This window comes from Diospyros lotus, chromosome 8, assembly GCF_014633365.1.
Source record: "Diospyros lotus cultivar Yz01 chromosome 8, ASM1463336v1, whole genome shotgun sequence".
Lineage (NCBI taxonomy): Eukaryota > Viridiplantae > Streptophyta > Magnoliopsida > Ericales > Ebenaceae > Diospyros > Diospyros lotus.
In genome coordinates, this window is record NC_068345.1 from 12,156,279 (window position 1) to 12,174,426 (window position 18,148).

Consider the following 18,148-nt stretch of genomic DNA (forward strand, 5'->3'; position numbering starts at 1 on the left):
ATATATGCCAATGTCAATTAAAATTCATTTTGAAATTAAGCTCTGTGATCATTATGCTTGAAATAAGTTCCATTTGGGCATCACTCTTTAAGGACATTTGAACTGAATCTACATGGGATGTCATGGTACTGTTTCCAGAGTCCAGAACAAGTTTCTTCTTTTAACCAATTACTCAGGAAGTTATCCAAATTCAGAATAGAAGGGAAAATAGAGTTGATGACATAAATTCCATGAAGAAGTTACATACTGCTCTTTGCCACCAAGTCTTCTAACCATTTCCCTGTGTTTTATAGAACCTTTTGGGCAAGGATAGATCTGCATGTATATAATATTTATGCTGATTAACATATATATACAGATAACATCAGACCAAAAAACAAATAATTTTGAAGAAATTCAGATCTGGAGCAGCATAATTTCTAAAAGTGGTTGCCAAAAAAATCCATTAAAATAAACCGCAAGAAGTTAAAGACAGAGAATCCCTATATATTATTGCCATTTCTCTCTTTTATTCATCCTTTCTTGCCTTGATTTTCTTTGTTTCCATTCATTATACAATGCCCAAGAACTAATTAGATGTACATGAAAAATTATGTACATCAAAATTTTCTGATACTGCAAGAGAGTCTCATGTAAACCATTATGCTCTTAAGCAAGAAGTTAATGCCATTCCATAAATTAGGCTGAAAAATGGATATATGGCACTTGAGTTTGTTTAGAAGCTCACTTGAGATCATTCAAAAGATGTGTAAAGTAAAATTCTATCTGCAAGGAGATTAGTTCATTGCTTCTGCTCAAAATAGGGCCCAATAAGCTAAATACTGCCATGTGATAATATAGAAAACCAAACATGACCATAGAGTCTTATTTCTAATTCAGTAAAAAAGTAAAAATAAAAAATGTGCATTACAAACATGATGGTATCTTTTTATGCTATAAAGTTTCCAATTGATAAAACAGAAACTGAATTGTCATCAATATGAGTTTACTCAAAAATGTAAGTATCAACATAGATATCAAATAAAATTGGAGCACGTGTACTGTACTTGGAACATAAGTAAATACACACACGAGAGAGAGAGTGCTAATGAACCAACTATTTTTTAGTAGGTCATAATCCAAGTGGTCTAGAAGCTCTGTTAAACTTCTCCCCCATTTAGCTTGAGTTTCAAGCTAGAGCTCATACAAAGCCAATACCTCAGCTCAATGTTGGATCTAATAGACAATGCTCAATCACTAATTCCTATCAGTTAGACAAATTGGATATTTACTAACATCCTCCAAGAAATCGAAGTTGATCATTTTTTTTATCAAGTAATCCCCAAAAAAGATCAATTTCAATACCTTGGATCAATTTTTTCAAATGAAAGGGAAGACTATAGAGGATGTTACTCACAGAATCATGGCAAAGGGGCGAAGTTCATCCAGCATTTTACGCAATCTTAAAATCTCTTTAAAGCTAAAAGGAAAGTTTTACCCGACAGCTATAAGAACATTTCGTTTTATGGCTCAAAATGTTGGGTAGTTAAGTGCCAACATACACAAAATATGAGCATAGCTGAGATGAGAATGTTACAATTCATGCTGCCATAAAGGAAAGACAACACGAGATAAGATCATGGCACCTATTGAAGATAAGACGAAGGAATCACGATTAAGATGGTTTGGACATATAAGAAGAAGGCTGATAGAAACATCTATGAGGCTAGTGGATGAAATGGAGAAAATTTGTAGCAAAAGAGATGGAACAACCAAAGAAAACTTTAGACATGACATAAGATTAATGGCTTATAGAGGATATGACCACAAATAGAAATGTTGGAGATCTAGAATTAGTGTAGTTGACCCTACCTAGTGGGATAAAGGTTTGTAGTTGTTGTTGGACTGACTTCATAAGTATAATAGAAAACTGTACAAACCTGAACTTGTTCATGCATGATGGTCACAAAGTTAATTTGTACTTGAACTTGAGTATTTTCCCAAATCCAATCTTATCATTACATTCCACATCGTTTGGCTCACTAACAAAATAAAAGAGAAAAAAATAAAAATAAGCAAGCACTAAATAGAAGGTAGGGAAAATGTAGATGAAAGGGAAAAAGAATCCTCTACACTCAGCTCCTACAAAATTTGAAGAGACATTGTGATATTAAAAGCGCTAAAATGATTTAGGGAGTTAGACAACTTTGAAGGATGGCCCAAGGTTGTGCTAACTAATTTTATCTTTCTTCTCTGTTTTTTTTCTCATTTGTGTGGGGGTGGGGGTATGCTAAAAGGTGGCTAAGCACATTATGGGACTAATAAACAGATTGATATACAGCCGATGGGAAGTTAATGGGGCCATGCAATCAATTTCATGTGCCTATCACAAACACATACCCCCTCCCCCACATAAGACAGTGACTACTACCTATGTAATCGTTTCTGTCAAAGAGGTACTGGCTTTGCCTAAACCATGGTACATAATCTTTCAAATTTGATTATATTGAAAGATAAGAACCTCCTTGTAATCATAATGACTAATAATAATAGTTCTTACAATAAAGAGCATTCCTAGTGCACGAGACCCCCAGTTTTTGCGAGGTTTGGAGGAGGGGGAGGGTTATTTTTATATGCAATTTTACAAAAAATGTTGTTTCCACAACTCGAACCTATGACCTTATAATCATAAAAGAGCAACCTTACCATTACCATAAACTAGATAAAAATTTAAATAGAATATTACAGCTTGAGAAAATAAACTAGATAAAAATTTAAATAGGACTTTTTAGCTAAACAACAACAACAACATATCCAGCCTTTATCCCACTATGTGGGGTCGGCTACATGAATTCTAGACTTCCATGTATTTCTGTCTTTTGTCATATCCTCATTTAGATCCATATATTTCATATCAAATTTTAATGTTTCTCCCAAAGTCTTCTTGGGTCTACCTCTACCTCTTTTTGTGACTAATTGTTCCATTTCATCAACTCTCCTCACAGGAGCGTCTCTTAGTCTCCTTCTCACATGACCAAACCATCTTAGTCTAGTCTCTCTCATCTTCTCCTCGATTGGCACTACTCCTATCTTATTACGAATAACTTCATTTCTAATTTTATCCTTTCTTGTATGTCTGCACATCCATCTTAACATCCTCATCTCCGCTACACTCGTCTTTTGCTCATGCTGGTATTTGACTGCCCAACATTCTGAGCCATATAGCAAGACTGGTCTTATAGCTGTCCTATAAAATTTTCCTTTCAATTTTAATGGGATTTTACCATCATATAACACCCCCAATGCATTTCTCCATTTTAGCCAACCTGCCTTAATTCTATGTGCGACATCCTCGTGGATTTCTCCATCTTTTTGAATCACTGATCCCAAATATCGAAAATGGTCTTTTCTTTGTAAGATTTGGTCTTCTAATTTTATTATAACATCATCCACTCTTGCATTTTTACTAAATTTGCATTCCATATATTCTGTTTTCTTTCTACTTAATTTAAATCCCTTAGATTCTAAATTGTTTCTCCACAACTCAAGCTTAGTGTTCACTCCTTCTTTTGTTTCATCCACCAACACTATGTCGTCTGCAAATAGCATACACCATGGCACATCTGTCTGAATATCTTTAGTGAGTTCATCCATTACTAGGGCAAATAAGTATGGACTTAGTGCAGAACCTTGATACAGTCCTATTGTAGTTGTAAATGGTTCAGTATCCCCTCCGCATGTTCTGACCCTTGTCTCTACACCATTATATTTCACAGTTTTGAACATCTCCTTTGTTCTTGTATATAGGAACCAAAGTACTCTTCCTCCACTCATCTGGCATCTTTTTTGATTTAAGGATGGCGTTAAATAGTTGCGTTAGCCAGGAGATGCCCTCTTCTCCCATGCATTTCCATGCTTCTATTGGTATATTATCTGGTCCCACTGCCTTATGATTTTTCATCTTTTTTAATGCTTGCCTTATTTCATTTGAACTTATGCGTCGATAGAATGTGTAGCTCACATTCCCTTCGGAGTTACTAAGATGTCCCAACCTAACTCTTGTGTCACCACCATCATTGAATAATTTTGTGAAATACTCCTTCCATCTCTCCTTAATCGCTCCCTCATTTACTAAAACATTTTGATTGTCATCTTTTATGCATTTCACTTGATTTAAATCCCGTGTTTTTCTTTCTCTTGCTTTAGCTAATTTATATATATCCCTTTCTCCATCTTTTGTATCAAGTCGTTTATATAGATTCTCATATGCTTTTGATCTTGCTTCACTAACAGCTCTTTTTGCTGCCTTTTTTGCTTCTTTATAATTTTTTTGATTTTCTTCATTGTTGCATTGATATACCGCCTTATAACAAGTTTTCTTATTTTTAATTTTCAATTGTACCTCTTCATTCCACCACCAAGACTCCTTAAGGTTAGGGGCTCTACCATTTGTCTCTCCAAGGACTACCTTTGTTGTGCTTCTCAGAGCATTAGCCATTTCTTTCCACATTTGGTTTGTCTGTCTTTCTCCATTCCATTCCCTTCTACCCCTTAATTTTTCTTTGAAGATTAGTTGTTTCTCCCCTTTTAAATTCCACCACCTGATTCTTGGATTTTGTTTTGTGTGATTTTTTCTCTTCCAATTTCTTACTTGGACGTCAAGTACTAGAAGTCTATGTTGAGTAGTCAAACACTCTCCCGGTATCACCTTACAATTCCTACAACATAACCAATCCTCTTGTCTCATGAGGAAGTAATTTATTTGGGTGCTTGAGGTGATATTTTTATATGTGATTAAGTGTTCGTCCCGTTTTTTGAACCTAGTATTGGTTATAATGAGCCCATATGCCATAGCAAAATCTAGGATAGATTTACCCTCATTATTAATTTCCCCAAATCCATACCCTCCGTGTACCTCTCTATATCCGTTTCCATCTCTACCCACGTGCCCATTTAAGTCACCTCCTATAATCACTTTCTCTCCTCTTGGTATCATTTGTATGAGTCCCTCTAGGTCCTCCCAGAATTTTGCTTTTATCTCATCACCTAACCCCGCTTGTGGTGCATATGTACTAAAGATATTCATAGTCATTCTTCCTAGACTAATCTTCACCATAATAATCCTATCCCCTATTCTCTTTACATCCACTACCTCATCTATTAAGCTTTTATCCATAATAATCCCCACTCCATTTTTCGCTCGATCAGTTCCTGTGTACCATATTTTATATCCAGCTTCTGATAAAATTTTTGCTTTTTTCCCTACCCATCTCGTCTCTTGAAGGCACATAATATTAATTTTTCTCCTAATCATCACATCCACCACTTCCATAGCTTTGCCTGTTAATGTTCCTATGTTCCATGACCCAATCCTTAATCTATGATTTTGTTTTTGGCCTTGACTTTGGATTTGATTTTGTTTTTGGCCTTGACTTTGAATTTGATTTTGTTTTTTATTTTGATTTTGGTTTTGGTTTTGATTTTGATTTTGGTTTTGATTTTGATTTTGATTTTGGACTAGCTTCTTTACCCACATCAGTCCAAACAAATGCGGGAACCCTTGCTCATTTATCACTACATCCGGGCGCCGATGCAGCGGCCCTAGCTCACTTGTCACTACACGGGGGCAGTGTAGCGCGTCGCTATGAAGGGTTACGCCCACGCCCAAACGATTTTTCATAATTTGTCTAGAGTTCATGTTTTGGATCCGACTAAGTTTTACGTTGGCTGTCGGCTACCTAACACAACCCTCCTCCTTTATGGGAAGCTTCCAATCCTCTTTGTAAGAGCTAGAGAGAAAATGAAAATTGAAAGGAAATGAAGAGAGAGAATCAAAACTGTAGAGACTGAATTAAAAATAAATAGTACAGCAAAAGCAGTGAGTTTATATATGTTCACTGTTATAACAGATGCTAGCTGGCAGTAAGAAACAGACCATTGGTTCTGGTTTTGGTTTGTAACAAACTGTCACACTCCTAGGGTTTACCTAGGGTTGAGAATGGAATTTGGAGGGAATGTAAGTGAGAGAATAGAAAGGGAGGGAGAAATCAGGAGGAGGGAAGATTTCAGAAGAATGGAGGGAGAATTTAGAAGAAACATGAGAGAGAAACAGAATTCAAATTTCACTCATTAGCTACCATTCTCTTCTTCTTTAGCCTATTTATAGTCTGTTACATCCTTTCAATTAATAACTAACTGTAGGTACAATACTACAACAGCCTAAGGTACAACAAAGAAAAATACATGCAATAGAGCAATTACTCCTATACCCTTGGCGTCGTGATACAAACTGACTACCACCCACATAAGCTAAGTAAGAAACTGAAAATTAACTATCAACAAAAAAAGAAACTGAATAAACTCTCCTCCTGTTCTTTACTTCCTAAAATGACACCTCCCTAGCATTCCCCCTCAAATGACACATGTTACCTTGCATAGAAGCACTGTGCTCTGCTTGCTCTTGAGTCTTAAACTCTTTTAAAATTCCCTCTTCAGCACTGTCCTCTAAAGGAAACCGAGGAGAAATCTTCAAATATAACTTGTGACACAAAGATAAGAAACTATCCCAAGAAAGCCCCCTTGTAAAAATATCTACTGCCTGATGTTCAGATGGAACATATCTGATATCAACATCACCATTTCAACTTTTTTCCAGACAAAATGGATCTCAATCTCAATATGTTTAGTCCCAGAATGAAAAACAGGATTTTCACCTATACTTTTTGCTGCAGTATTGTCACACAATAGTACTGGTGATTTGGAAAAAGGGTAACCAAGCTCAGAAAACAAGGATTTTAACCACAGCACTTTGTGACTCCTTGAGTTAGAGCTTTGTATTCTGCTTCACCAACAGATCTGGCCACGACGGACCGTTTCTTAGAACTCCAAATAACTAAATTTCCACCCAAAAAGACACACAAACCACTTATAGATTTTCTGGTGACTCTACAGCTAACATGATCTGCATCTGTATATACCTCAATATTTAAGTGAGATGAGAGAGTGAAGAAAAGTCCCAGTCCAAGAATACCTTAAAGATACCTTAGTAGTCTCTTACAAGCCTGCCAATGCTGTTGCTTAGGATTAGAAAAAAGATCACTCTCATCAGTAAGCTGAGTACCAACTGTAGAAGGTATAGGACTAGGTTTACAATTCACCATACCAACTTTGACCAACAAATCAGTAGTATACTTGGAATGTGTGAGATAATAACCCTGTAGAATTCCTATGAGCTTCAAATCCCAGAAATAACTCATTGAACCAAGAGTTTTAAGGGCAAAAGTAACATCTAGATCATGAATGAAAGATTATAGGAGGGCAGAGCCTAAACCAGTCACAAGGATATCATCAACATACACCAAAACAAATAGAACAACAGACTGCACTCTTTTAATGAACAAAGAGGCATCAAAAACTGCATTCTGAAAACCCCAAGATTTAATAGCAGACTTAAGTTTGGTATACCACGCTTGTGGGGCTTGTTTAAGTCCATATAGACATCTTAAGCTTACACACGAGCAGGATACTTAGAATCTTCAAACCCCTCAGGTTGAGAAATATAAACTTCTTCTAAATCTCCATTAAGAAAGGCATTATTTATATCAATTGGTTGAATATCCCAGCTAAATGTAACTAACAAAGAGATAAAAACTCTAATAGTAGGAGCCTTAATCACTGGACTAAAAGTTTCAAAATAGTCAATGCCCAGTGTTTGATGAGAGCCTTTAGCAACCAATCTAGCTTTGTACTTGTGAGAATGGAATACTTTCATTCATTGCTAACACAGAACAATACAACCCTAGTTATAGGGTTGAGGAATTACAGCATAAGAAATATTACAATACTTAAAATTAGGAAAGATTACCTATACAAAGTTTAGGAAAGTATCCTAAACTGATTTTAGAAATTTCTTGAAAGAATCGGTTAGGAGAATGAATAATTCTTCCACCATGAAGACACTATTGATTAGGAAGATATAAATACAAAGAATAACCAAAAAATCTCTTGAAAACTCTCCTATTTTACAGGAATAGGACAACAACTTTTGTACTAATCTAATTTATAGATTTGGATTAGTATATCTTGGATATCCTTAGTTGATTCCAAGATTGCTTTTATCTTTTATTCTCCTTTATCTGTTAGGATACTTAGCTGTGATCTCTTTAATCAATCTCAATCCTTATCCATCCGGCCTATCTTTCGACTCTTTTTTCTTCCAACACTCCCCCTCAAGCTAGAGAATTGATATCCATCATTCCCAACTTGCCTCTAAAAGCTTCAAATCCTTGTTTTTGCATAGCCTTGGTCAAAATATTTGCTTCGTGGTCTTCAGTAGGAACATAAGTAAGCCTTATGTCTCCTCTCTCTATCTCTTCCTTGACAAAATGTCTATCAATCCTGACATGTTTCATTCAGTCATGCTGTATCGGATTGTTTACTATGTTTATAGCTGATTTGCTGTCACTATAAAGTAGTTTAGGAGAATCCACAGACATAGAAAGGTCTTTCATTAACCTTTCTATCCAAATCACTTCAAAAATGCACTGTGCAATGGCTCTATACTTTGCCTCTACACTGTTGCGAGCAACTACTTGCTGCGTCTTGCTTCTCCACATGACCAAGTTCCCCCATTGCTTGGTACAATACCCTAATGTGGGTTTTCTATCCTCAATGGATCCGACCCAATCCACATCTTCATAACTCCTTATTCCTCTTTCCTTTATGAAGATAAGCCCTTTCCCGGGTGTTCCTTTGAGATACCTTAGGATATGGTAGGCAACTTCAACATGTCTTTTGGTTGGAGAATGCATGAATTGACTAACTATACTCACAACATAGGCAATATATGGCCTTGTGTGAGATAAGTAAATTAATTTACCTACTAGGCGCTAAAATCTCCCTTTGTTAACTTGACTATCTTCATTAACTTCTTCTCTATTCTTCCAATTAGGCTCTAGAGGAGTGCTTGCAGGCTTACACCTGAGCTTGCCTGTTTCTTTTAGCAAGTCTAGGGTATACTTCCTTTGTGATATGAAGATACCCTCTTTGCTTCTAGCAACTTCTAGGCCTAAAAAATATCTCAGTTCTCCCAGTTCTTTAACTTCAAATGCCTCCCTTAGTTGATTCTTCAAATTTTCAATCTCTTGGATGTTATCACCGGTGAAGATTATGTCATCCACATAGACTATTAGAATAGTCCTTTTTCCATCAGCTTCCATCTTTGTAAAAAGAGTGTAATCAGCCTGGCCTTATTTGTATCCAAGCTGGTTTAAGGAATCACTAAACCTCTTAAACCATGCCCTAGGAGATTGTTTAAGGCCATATAAAGATTTTTTCAGCCTGCATACCTTTCCTTTAATGTCATCTCTTTCAAATCCAAGTGGTATCCGCATGTAAATTTCTTCCTCCAGCTCATCATTTAAGAAGGCATTCTTTATGTCTAATTGATGTAGTCTCCAGTCTAAGTTGACTGCTAAGGATAGTAATACTCGAATAGAATTAAGTTTAGCCACCGATGCAAATGTTTCCTCATAGTCAAGGCCTTGAGTTTGACTTAATTAGCTATTGTGAAGCTTCCAGTTGGTATGCTGTTAAGGTGAAGTTTGTTGTATTTCCTTTTTTAAACTCCATCATATGGGTAGTTTGTCCTCCGGATTGTCCTCTCTTCCTTTGATTCCTTGGTTTCTAGTTTGCTGGCTTCCCATGAATCTTCCAACAAGTTTCTCTAATGTGGTAAGGTCTATTGCAGTGATCACACCACTACTTCTCCTTTTGAGGCTCTCTTTTAGCTGTGATAGGTATTTTCCCTCGGGAAACATTAAGGGGTGAGGTTGGATTATAAACCTCACTGTTGGAATGCCCCGAATAAGTCAACATCACCTTCTTCTTGCTTTCTTCTAGTCTCACCTCTACAAAGACCTCTCTTATGGAGGAAAAAGGCTTTGTCCCAAGTAGCTTGCCCCTTACTTCATCATGGTCTAAATTTAGGCCATATAAGAAGTCAAAGACTCTCTCCTTCTCCACCATCTTGTCATATTTCCTTCCATTCGCAGAATACTCCCATGTAATCTCATAAAACAAGTCCATCTCTTGCTACAATTCTGTTAAAGAATTATAATACTCAGTAACATAACTTGTACCTTGTCTTGTGGTTTGAATGAGTGACTGGATCTGGAAGCATTGGGCTATATTTTCCAGGTCTGAATATATTTCTTGGATTGCCTTCCAAATTTCACTAGTTGTCTTGTAAAATAGGTAGGTCCTTCCAATCTTTGGTTCCATGGAATTCACCATCCCCAAGCCATAACAATGGCATTCTAGGCCTCCCATATGCCATATGTAGTTGACTCAAGGCTCGGCTTGGAGACTGCACCAATTAGATATCCTACCTTCCCTTTTCCTTTAACAAGTAAAACTGATTGGGACCATTCTCTGTAATTGGTTCCATTTAGTTTGTGTTGAGTGATCTTGAGAGAGTGGCTTTCAATGGTTGTTGGAACAATTGGAACTGGAGTATCCTTCATTAGAGGAGGATTAATGGTAGAAGTCACACTAGCTGATTGTTTTTCAGCCATTCGTGGACTCTAAGACTCTTCTATGCAACAAGAAATGTAAAAATCAGGTGCCACAAGAACGTGGCTCTAATACCATGAAAGAATATGTTAGGAGAATGAACAATTCTTCCACCATGAAAACTCTATTGATTAGGAAGATATAAATACAGAAAATACCTAAAAAATCTCCTGAAAACTCTCCCATCTTACAGGAATATGACAACAACTTTTGTACTAATCTAATTTACAGATTTGGATCAGTATATCTTGGATATCCTTAGCTGATTCCAAGATTGCTTTTATCTTTTATTCTCCTTTATCTGTTAGGATACTTAGCTATGATCTCTTTAATCAATCTCAATCCTTATCCATCCGGCCTCTCTCTCCTCTCTTTCTTCTTCCAACATTTCTAAAAACAAGGGTTAGATCAACTTCCAATCTTCTAATGGATAAGTAATCAACCTTCCTTCTCCTTTCTTTTGTGTATCCTACAGAAATCAACACCCCCTCTCAAGCTGGTGACTGAATATCTATTATTCACAACTTGCATACCAAGTCTTCAAACCTTCTAGCAGCCAACCCCTTTGTCAGTAGATCAGCCAATTGTTTTTCAGAGGGAATATAGAGTATATACATCAAACTTGCTTCCAACTTCTCCTTTATAAAATGTCATTCTATCTCTATATGCTTTGTCCTATCATGTTGCACAAGATTATGTGCAATACTAATGGCCAATTGATTATCACAAAATAACTTGATTAGTCCATTCGTAGTAACTTTTAGATCCTCTAGAACAATCCTTAGCCATAACAATTCACATAGACCAAGTGTCATGGCCCTGAATTCTGCTTCATCACTAGACCTGGTCACAATACTTTGCTTCTTAGTTTAACAAGATATTAGATTCCCATCTAGGAACACACAATAGCCAGTTGTGGACTATCTATCCGTTAGAGAGCCTGCATAATCCACATTTGTGTAACCTTTAATATCCAAATCATTTCCTGACCTGAACAAAATTCCCTTGCCCGGTGTTGTTTTCATATAGCATAGGATCCTTCTCAATACCTGCATGTGTTCCTTAGTAAGACTATGCATAAATTGGCTTACCAAACTGACAGCAAACGCAATGTCGGGTCTAGTATGTGAGAGATAGATCAAACGACCTATCAATCTTTGATATCTCCCCTTGTCCACTGGTTGATTGTTGGAATTTCCTCCCAATTTAATGTTAGGCTCTACAGGGGTGCAAGCTCATTTTCCTCCTAGCAGACCTATTTTCTTTAACAAATCCAGGATATACTTGCGTTGGAATAGAAAAATACATGCCTTAGAATATCCCACTTTTATTCACAGAAAGTACTTGAGTATACCAAGATCCTTAGTCTCAAAAATTCGGGCCAACCTTTCCTTTAGGAGTCTTTATTCTTCAACATCATTGCCTATAACAATTATTGTAACGACCTGTTATTGGGTCTATGGCATTAATGATGTTTTTATTTTATTTCGGTGCATATATAAATTGGCATTATAAAAAAAAAATTAAGGGATTGAAAATTTAATAAAATGGGTTGAGTTTAATGTATAGGGATGGCCTAATGTGAAAAACCCAAAGGCTTGGGATAGTTAAAAATTAAATAAAACACATTTCTAATGGATTGGGCCTAAGTCATGTGGGTTGTGGATTTAGTTAAATTCAAATGTAATGGGTTGGGCCAATTTGGAAAATAAACTCTTTGGGCTTATGTGAGTTGGGCCTAATTAATAAGAGTTGAATTAATGGGTTCGGGTTGAACCCATTTGCAATGATGTTTTAAATTATAGGGAAATGAAATTAATTGTGAAATGTCAGGAAATGGCTTGAGGTCCTTATGTTGGGTGTGAAAAAGGTAAGGGTAAATGGGAAATTGTATAAATGGGTTTGATAAAGAAAATGGAAAAAGAAATGAGAAATGGCAAATGTCCAAGAGGGGCATGAGAATAATTGCGGTTGTGTGTGCAAGTGAAGGTCAAAAAGGGTTATTTGGTGAGAGACATATGCCCTCTCTTTTCCCTATTTTCCTCTCATTTATCTCTCAATCATTCTTCTCTCTCTCCTTTCCCTCTTCCGAGAAGTCTTCTTCTTCTCCTTATTCTTGATTTTCTTCTTCTTCATCTCCATTTCCATCTCCCTCATTTGAAGCTTCAAGGGTGAGTTTTCAAGTTGGAAGACAAGTTCTTCTTGGTTTATCTCCATCAAAAGAAAGGCAAGTTCTTCCTCTCTTTTCTGTTTCAGCAGATTTGTTCGCTTCCTTTCCGAATTTCTGCATTTGGAATTCTGATTTTTTGGATTTTGATCTTGTTCCTTCCATTTCATGAAGCTTGTTCCATCCATTTTTAAATTCTGTTCATGGAACTCTTAGATTTCGGATTTACTGTCTATGCTATGTTCTTGGGCTTATAACTTTTTGTAGTTATATCGGATTTGAGATCCACTTTTTGTATCCGAAATTAGACTTCCTAAGCTTCGTTTTGACATATTATTGAGATCATTTGGCTAAGTATTGAGCTTGTAATCATCTTGTGAATTTCTGCTACACTGTTGCGTTTTACTGTTCCCGCGTGATCTGACCATGCTCCGGTTTTGGGGGCATAACTTCCTATGTTTATATCCGATTTAAGATCTGTTTGTTTCCTTATAAACTAGACTTCATGAGCTTCGATTTGATACACGGCTTCAATTTTTTGGCTTCAATTTGAGCCCCCAGTGGCCTTGTTAATTTCTACCAAAAAAATTCATAACTTTACTGCTCCATGTAATTCGACCTTGTTTAGGTTTTTGCGGTATAACTTTTTGTGGTTATATCCGATTTGCAATCTGTTTGTTGCTTTGTAAACTAGACATCATAGGCTTCATTTCAGTATAGGATTTGAAATTTTTGGTCGTGATTTGAACCTATAACAGCCTTATTGAATTCTACCCAGAATGCTGTAATTTTACTATAGCAATTCTACCTTGCTTCGGTCTTTGGGCAATAACTCATTGTGATTATTTCCGATTCCGAATCCATTTTTGTTTTAAAAACTAGAGGTCCAGGACTTCAATTCGGGTATATTATTTGTAATATTTGACTAAGTTATGAGCCCGGAATAGATCCCCGAAGTTGCAGCTGAAATCTGAAAATTTTGGGAATTTGTTGTGTTGCTATACTTCCTATGTTAATATCATGGTTCTTGCCTATGCAAAACCCCTATTTTGATAAATGGGTTGCATCTCCCTTGTTTTGCTAAGTTTTGAAATTTTCTTGTATTTTTGTGGAGTCTTGTTGGAAGCCTCGATAGAGTTTTGTATCACCCTATATTTTTTAAGAAATGACACATTTCTTGATTAGGGTCTAGGGTCATGCAAGATTTGGTGTTTCTTGTATGTATAAATTTTGGCTTCTTGCGGTTGTTATTGGGGTAAAAATATACCATGAATATTGGTTGGACATTTCTATAAGTATGAATGAGAAAATTAATGTATTGAAATTTACCATGTGATCATGAGATAGTGCACACCTTAATTCATGTAATTGTGCATGATAAGCATGATGTGAGATTTTTCTTAATCATTGAGGATTGACATGAAATTAGGATATGTATATGTGATCATTGTGATGCATGATTATATTGATTTGCGCACCTATTATTTTACGCGGCAGCTATGTCCATGGGTGAGAAAAGGATATCCTATGAGCGCCTGACGCAGGTTGATGTGGCCATAGGCCCGGTAGGCAAGGCTCAACTTTCTTTGTTGTGGAATTATTTTAATGATGTATGTATACATATATGGATATGTTGGTTGTGGGAGCCATATGGAATATGTAAAAAATTCCTTACTATTGATGCATGTGCATGAGCATGGAAATGAATACGTGTATGTATAATGATCAAGGCATGGAAATGGGTGTGAATGGGAAAACTTGTGAGTTGTATCCTACTTACACATTTTCATAGAGTCATTATTTACTATATCTTGGTTATCTATGCCTTTGATTCTATCTCTCCATGCATTATATATAAACTTACTGAGCCTTGTGGCTCACCTTGTTGTACTCTCGTGCCATTCTAGGTAAAGGTAAATCAGTGGTTGAGGGCGAGTCCAGTGGAGCTACAACCCATGTCTAGAGGTGTACAGAGACAAATCCCAGACTAGACGGTCCATGTTACTGGTTTGATGAGGGCATATTGTGAGAAAATTTTATGTTGTAAATTTTATTAATGCCCTTGTATACATTATGTGTAGGCCATGGTCCCAAGTGGATGTATACAAATGATGTTGTAAACCCTTATGTTAACTTCCGCTGATTTTATCTAAGGATAGTATTTATGATGTTGAATGTTATTGTTTTATATCATTCTTGTGATGACCTCCTTTCGGATATCCTATGCTAGCAGAACTATCCAGGAGTGGACCACTACAATTATATCATCCACATAAACCAATAAAGTTGTCACCTTCTCTTTCATTGAGTGCTTAATGAATAGAGTATGATCTCCCCTGCTTTAGTAATATCCCATGTGTCTCATGGCCTTAGAGAATCTATCAAACTAGGCTCTCGGTGATTGCTTAAGGCCATAGAGTGCCTTTTTAAGCTTGCATACTTTACCCAAATCTCCTTTATTGAATCTTGGTGGTGGTTCCATGAACACCTCTTCCTCTAAATCCCCATGAAGAAAAGCATTATTCACATCAAGTTGCTATAACTGCCACCCATAGTATGCTGCTAGAGATAGGAGTATTCGAACTGTTGTCATCTTTTCCACAAGAGCAAAGGTCTCTAGATAATTGATTTCATAAGTTTGAGTATAGCCTTTAGCCATTAGTCGGGTCTTATATCTTTCCAATGTACCATCTCCATTGTATTTCAAGTTAAAAATCCACTTGCAACCTACTAGAATAACCCCCTTTGGTCTAAGCATCAGTTCCCAAGTCTAATTTTTCTCTAAAGCTCTCATCTCCTCTTGCATAGCTTGCTTCCAATTCTGATCTTTTAAAGCCTTATCAACTATCTTAGGAATGAAAATCGTATCTATAGAACTCAGGAAGATTTTGTGCTTTTGGGAAAGACGATGATAGGAAATATAGTTAGCCAATGGATGCTGAGTACAGCTTCTAACCCCTTTTTTGACAATAATAGGGAGATCCAAATCATCAAGAATATAGTTAAAAGGAATCAAGGGATGAGTGACTTCAGTACCTAAGCTAGAAACTGATGTTGATTTAGGCTGAGGATGCAGAATAGGCTAAGATCTTTTCTTGAATACATAGGAAGAGCCTTTAAACCTGATTGGGGATGGCACATGGTCTATGGATGCTATGTTTGGTTAGGTGAATCTTGCTCACTTGAGCTGGGTGAGTGAGAAGGTGGGTCAAATTGAGCAGTTACTTCTGTGTCACTAGAGCTCGTAGGAACTAAATCCAAGCTGGGAAGAACACCTTGGTCACCGCAATGTATATTCTCCCCCTAGTGACTAAGACTAGAGGATTCAAAAAAGGATTGAGATTCAACAAAGGTCACATCCTTAGACACATGGAACTTTCTAGATGAAGGATGATAGCATTTGTAACCCTTCTGAGTAGGGAAGTAGCCGAGAAAGACACATTTAAGGGCCCTAGGATCAAGTTTATCTCAGTAGTGCTTGGGAATATGAACAAATGACACACAACCAAATACTTTAAGAGGAAGAAGAGTGTGCAGACCAACATCAGGAAAGTAGGATGATAAACATTGAAATGGACTTTGATGGTTTAGGAGTTTAGATGGAACTCAGTTGATTAAGTAGGCTGTTGTTAAGACTACCTCTCCCTAAAAATGTTTAGGAACATGATGATGGTGGAGAAGGGATCTAGTAACATTTAGGAGATGCCTCGTTTTTCGTTTGGCCACTCCATTTTGTTGAGGAGTATCAATGTAGGAAGACTCGTGGACAATTCTTGTTTGCTGGAAAAACTGATGCAAGTATTGATTGAAGTAATCCCTTGCATTATTAGTACGAAATTTTCTAATGGGAGAGCCAAATTGAGTCGAGATCATCTTATGAAAGAGTGGTAAAATAGCACTAATACCAGCCTTATCCTTTAAAAAATATACCCAAGTCATCCGTATATAATCATTTATGAAAGATATGAACCATCTAACCCCAGAATAGTTAAGAATCCTAGATGGTCCCCAAACATTAGAATGGATCAATGAAAAAGGAATAGAAGATAATTTATTACTAATGGGGTAGGACACTCGATGATGCTTTGACACTTCACACACAACACAATGAAGATTACTAGTATTTAAATCCTTGAATAAAGAAGGAAACATAGTTTTTAGCAAAGTAAAAAGAGGATGTTTAAGGCAATAGTGATGAAGCCATATGTTAGTGAGAGCAGAAGTAGACTAAGATGAACAGGCAAGCATAGGCTGCAAGCATAGGCAGAGCCCCTTGAGGAAAAACACTCTCCCTCTTCAAGTAATACAACCCATTTTGCTTCTCAACTGCACCAATCATCTTCCTCATGTCTAGTGCCTGAAATTCAAATGTATGAGGAGAAAAAATAACACGACAATTAAGATCTTTAGTAAGTTGAAGGACAAAAATTAGATTGGTAGATAGGTTAGGTACATGCAAAACCTGTTTGATTGGAAGAATGGGACTAAGGATTACCCTACCCTGACCAGTTATAGGAATTAAAGTTCCATTGGCTACGGTGATTCTTTTGGAAGTTCCCAATGGCTTATAGGTTTCAAATACATTTAGGTCATAAGACATATGATCAGTAGTCCCTGAGTTTAGAATCCACAAATCATTCCTATTGATTTGTGAGGCAATAAAAGAGTCAGAGTGAAAACAAGTATCTATTTGTGCTAGAGAGCAAGTCCCATCTTGAATAGTCCGCAAGAAACTCTTGAGCTTACTGATTTCATCTACATTCAATTGACTTAGGTCAAATCCAGTAGCTGACTCTACCTTATCTGCGGGGGCTTCCTCCTGCTCCTTGTTAGTGAGATAGGCTTAGTTTTTAGAGGATAAACTACGGAAACCTCCCATCTTATTCAGAACTGCCTCCTTCCAATGCAATTTAAAGTACGTTTACCAAGCGAGCTTTGGCTCCTTACAATAGGTGCACCACAACCCTTCTCGATTTTGTGATTTTGGGTGCAAGTCAGGCTTCCCTGGTTGAGATTTAAATCTAGTTCATTCCCCTTTACTGGTCATCATGGCTGATCCCTTAGAATTGGTTTCACTAAGCATAACTATCCTTCGATACTCCTCACTTCGAATTATAGAAAAAACTTCATTGAGAGATGGAAGTTTTTCTCTTCCAAGAACTTGTACCCTTACCTGATCATGCTCGACATTAAGACTTGTCAAGGATTCTACAATTTTGTCTCGTTCAAGTATGGCATTAAGGGTGGTTGCATCCTCACTGCACACCATCTTAGTATCTTGGTAGTGATTTAATTCAAGACAATATCCATTCATCTTGTTATAGTAATCAGTTACTGTCAATGACCCTTGCTTAGTACTACTTATTTTTGTCTTAATCTCAAATATCACCGAGACATTTTGTACTTTATAATAAGTACACTTAACAGTGT

The 18,148-nt window shown here is 36.7% G+C and overlaps 1 protein-coding gene across 1 annotated transcript in view; it reads right to left on the bottom strand.

The window, feature by feature from the left end:
* The window catches only part of LOC127808900 (uncharacterized), a 70,538-nt gene that overhangs the window by 14,918 nt on the left and 37,472 nt on the right, over positions 1-18,148 (bottom strand). Inside the window, exon 6 of the mRNA XM_052347608.1 lies at positions 248-315. Coding sequence (XP_052203568.1) covers positions 248-315 — 68 coding nt within the window. The remainder of the gene's footprint in view (positions 1-247; positions 316-18,148) is intronic.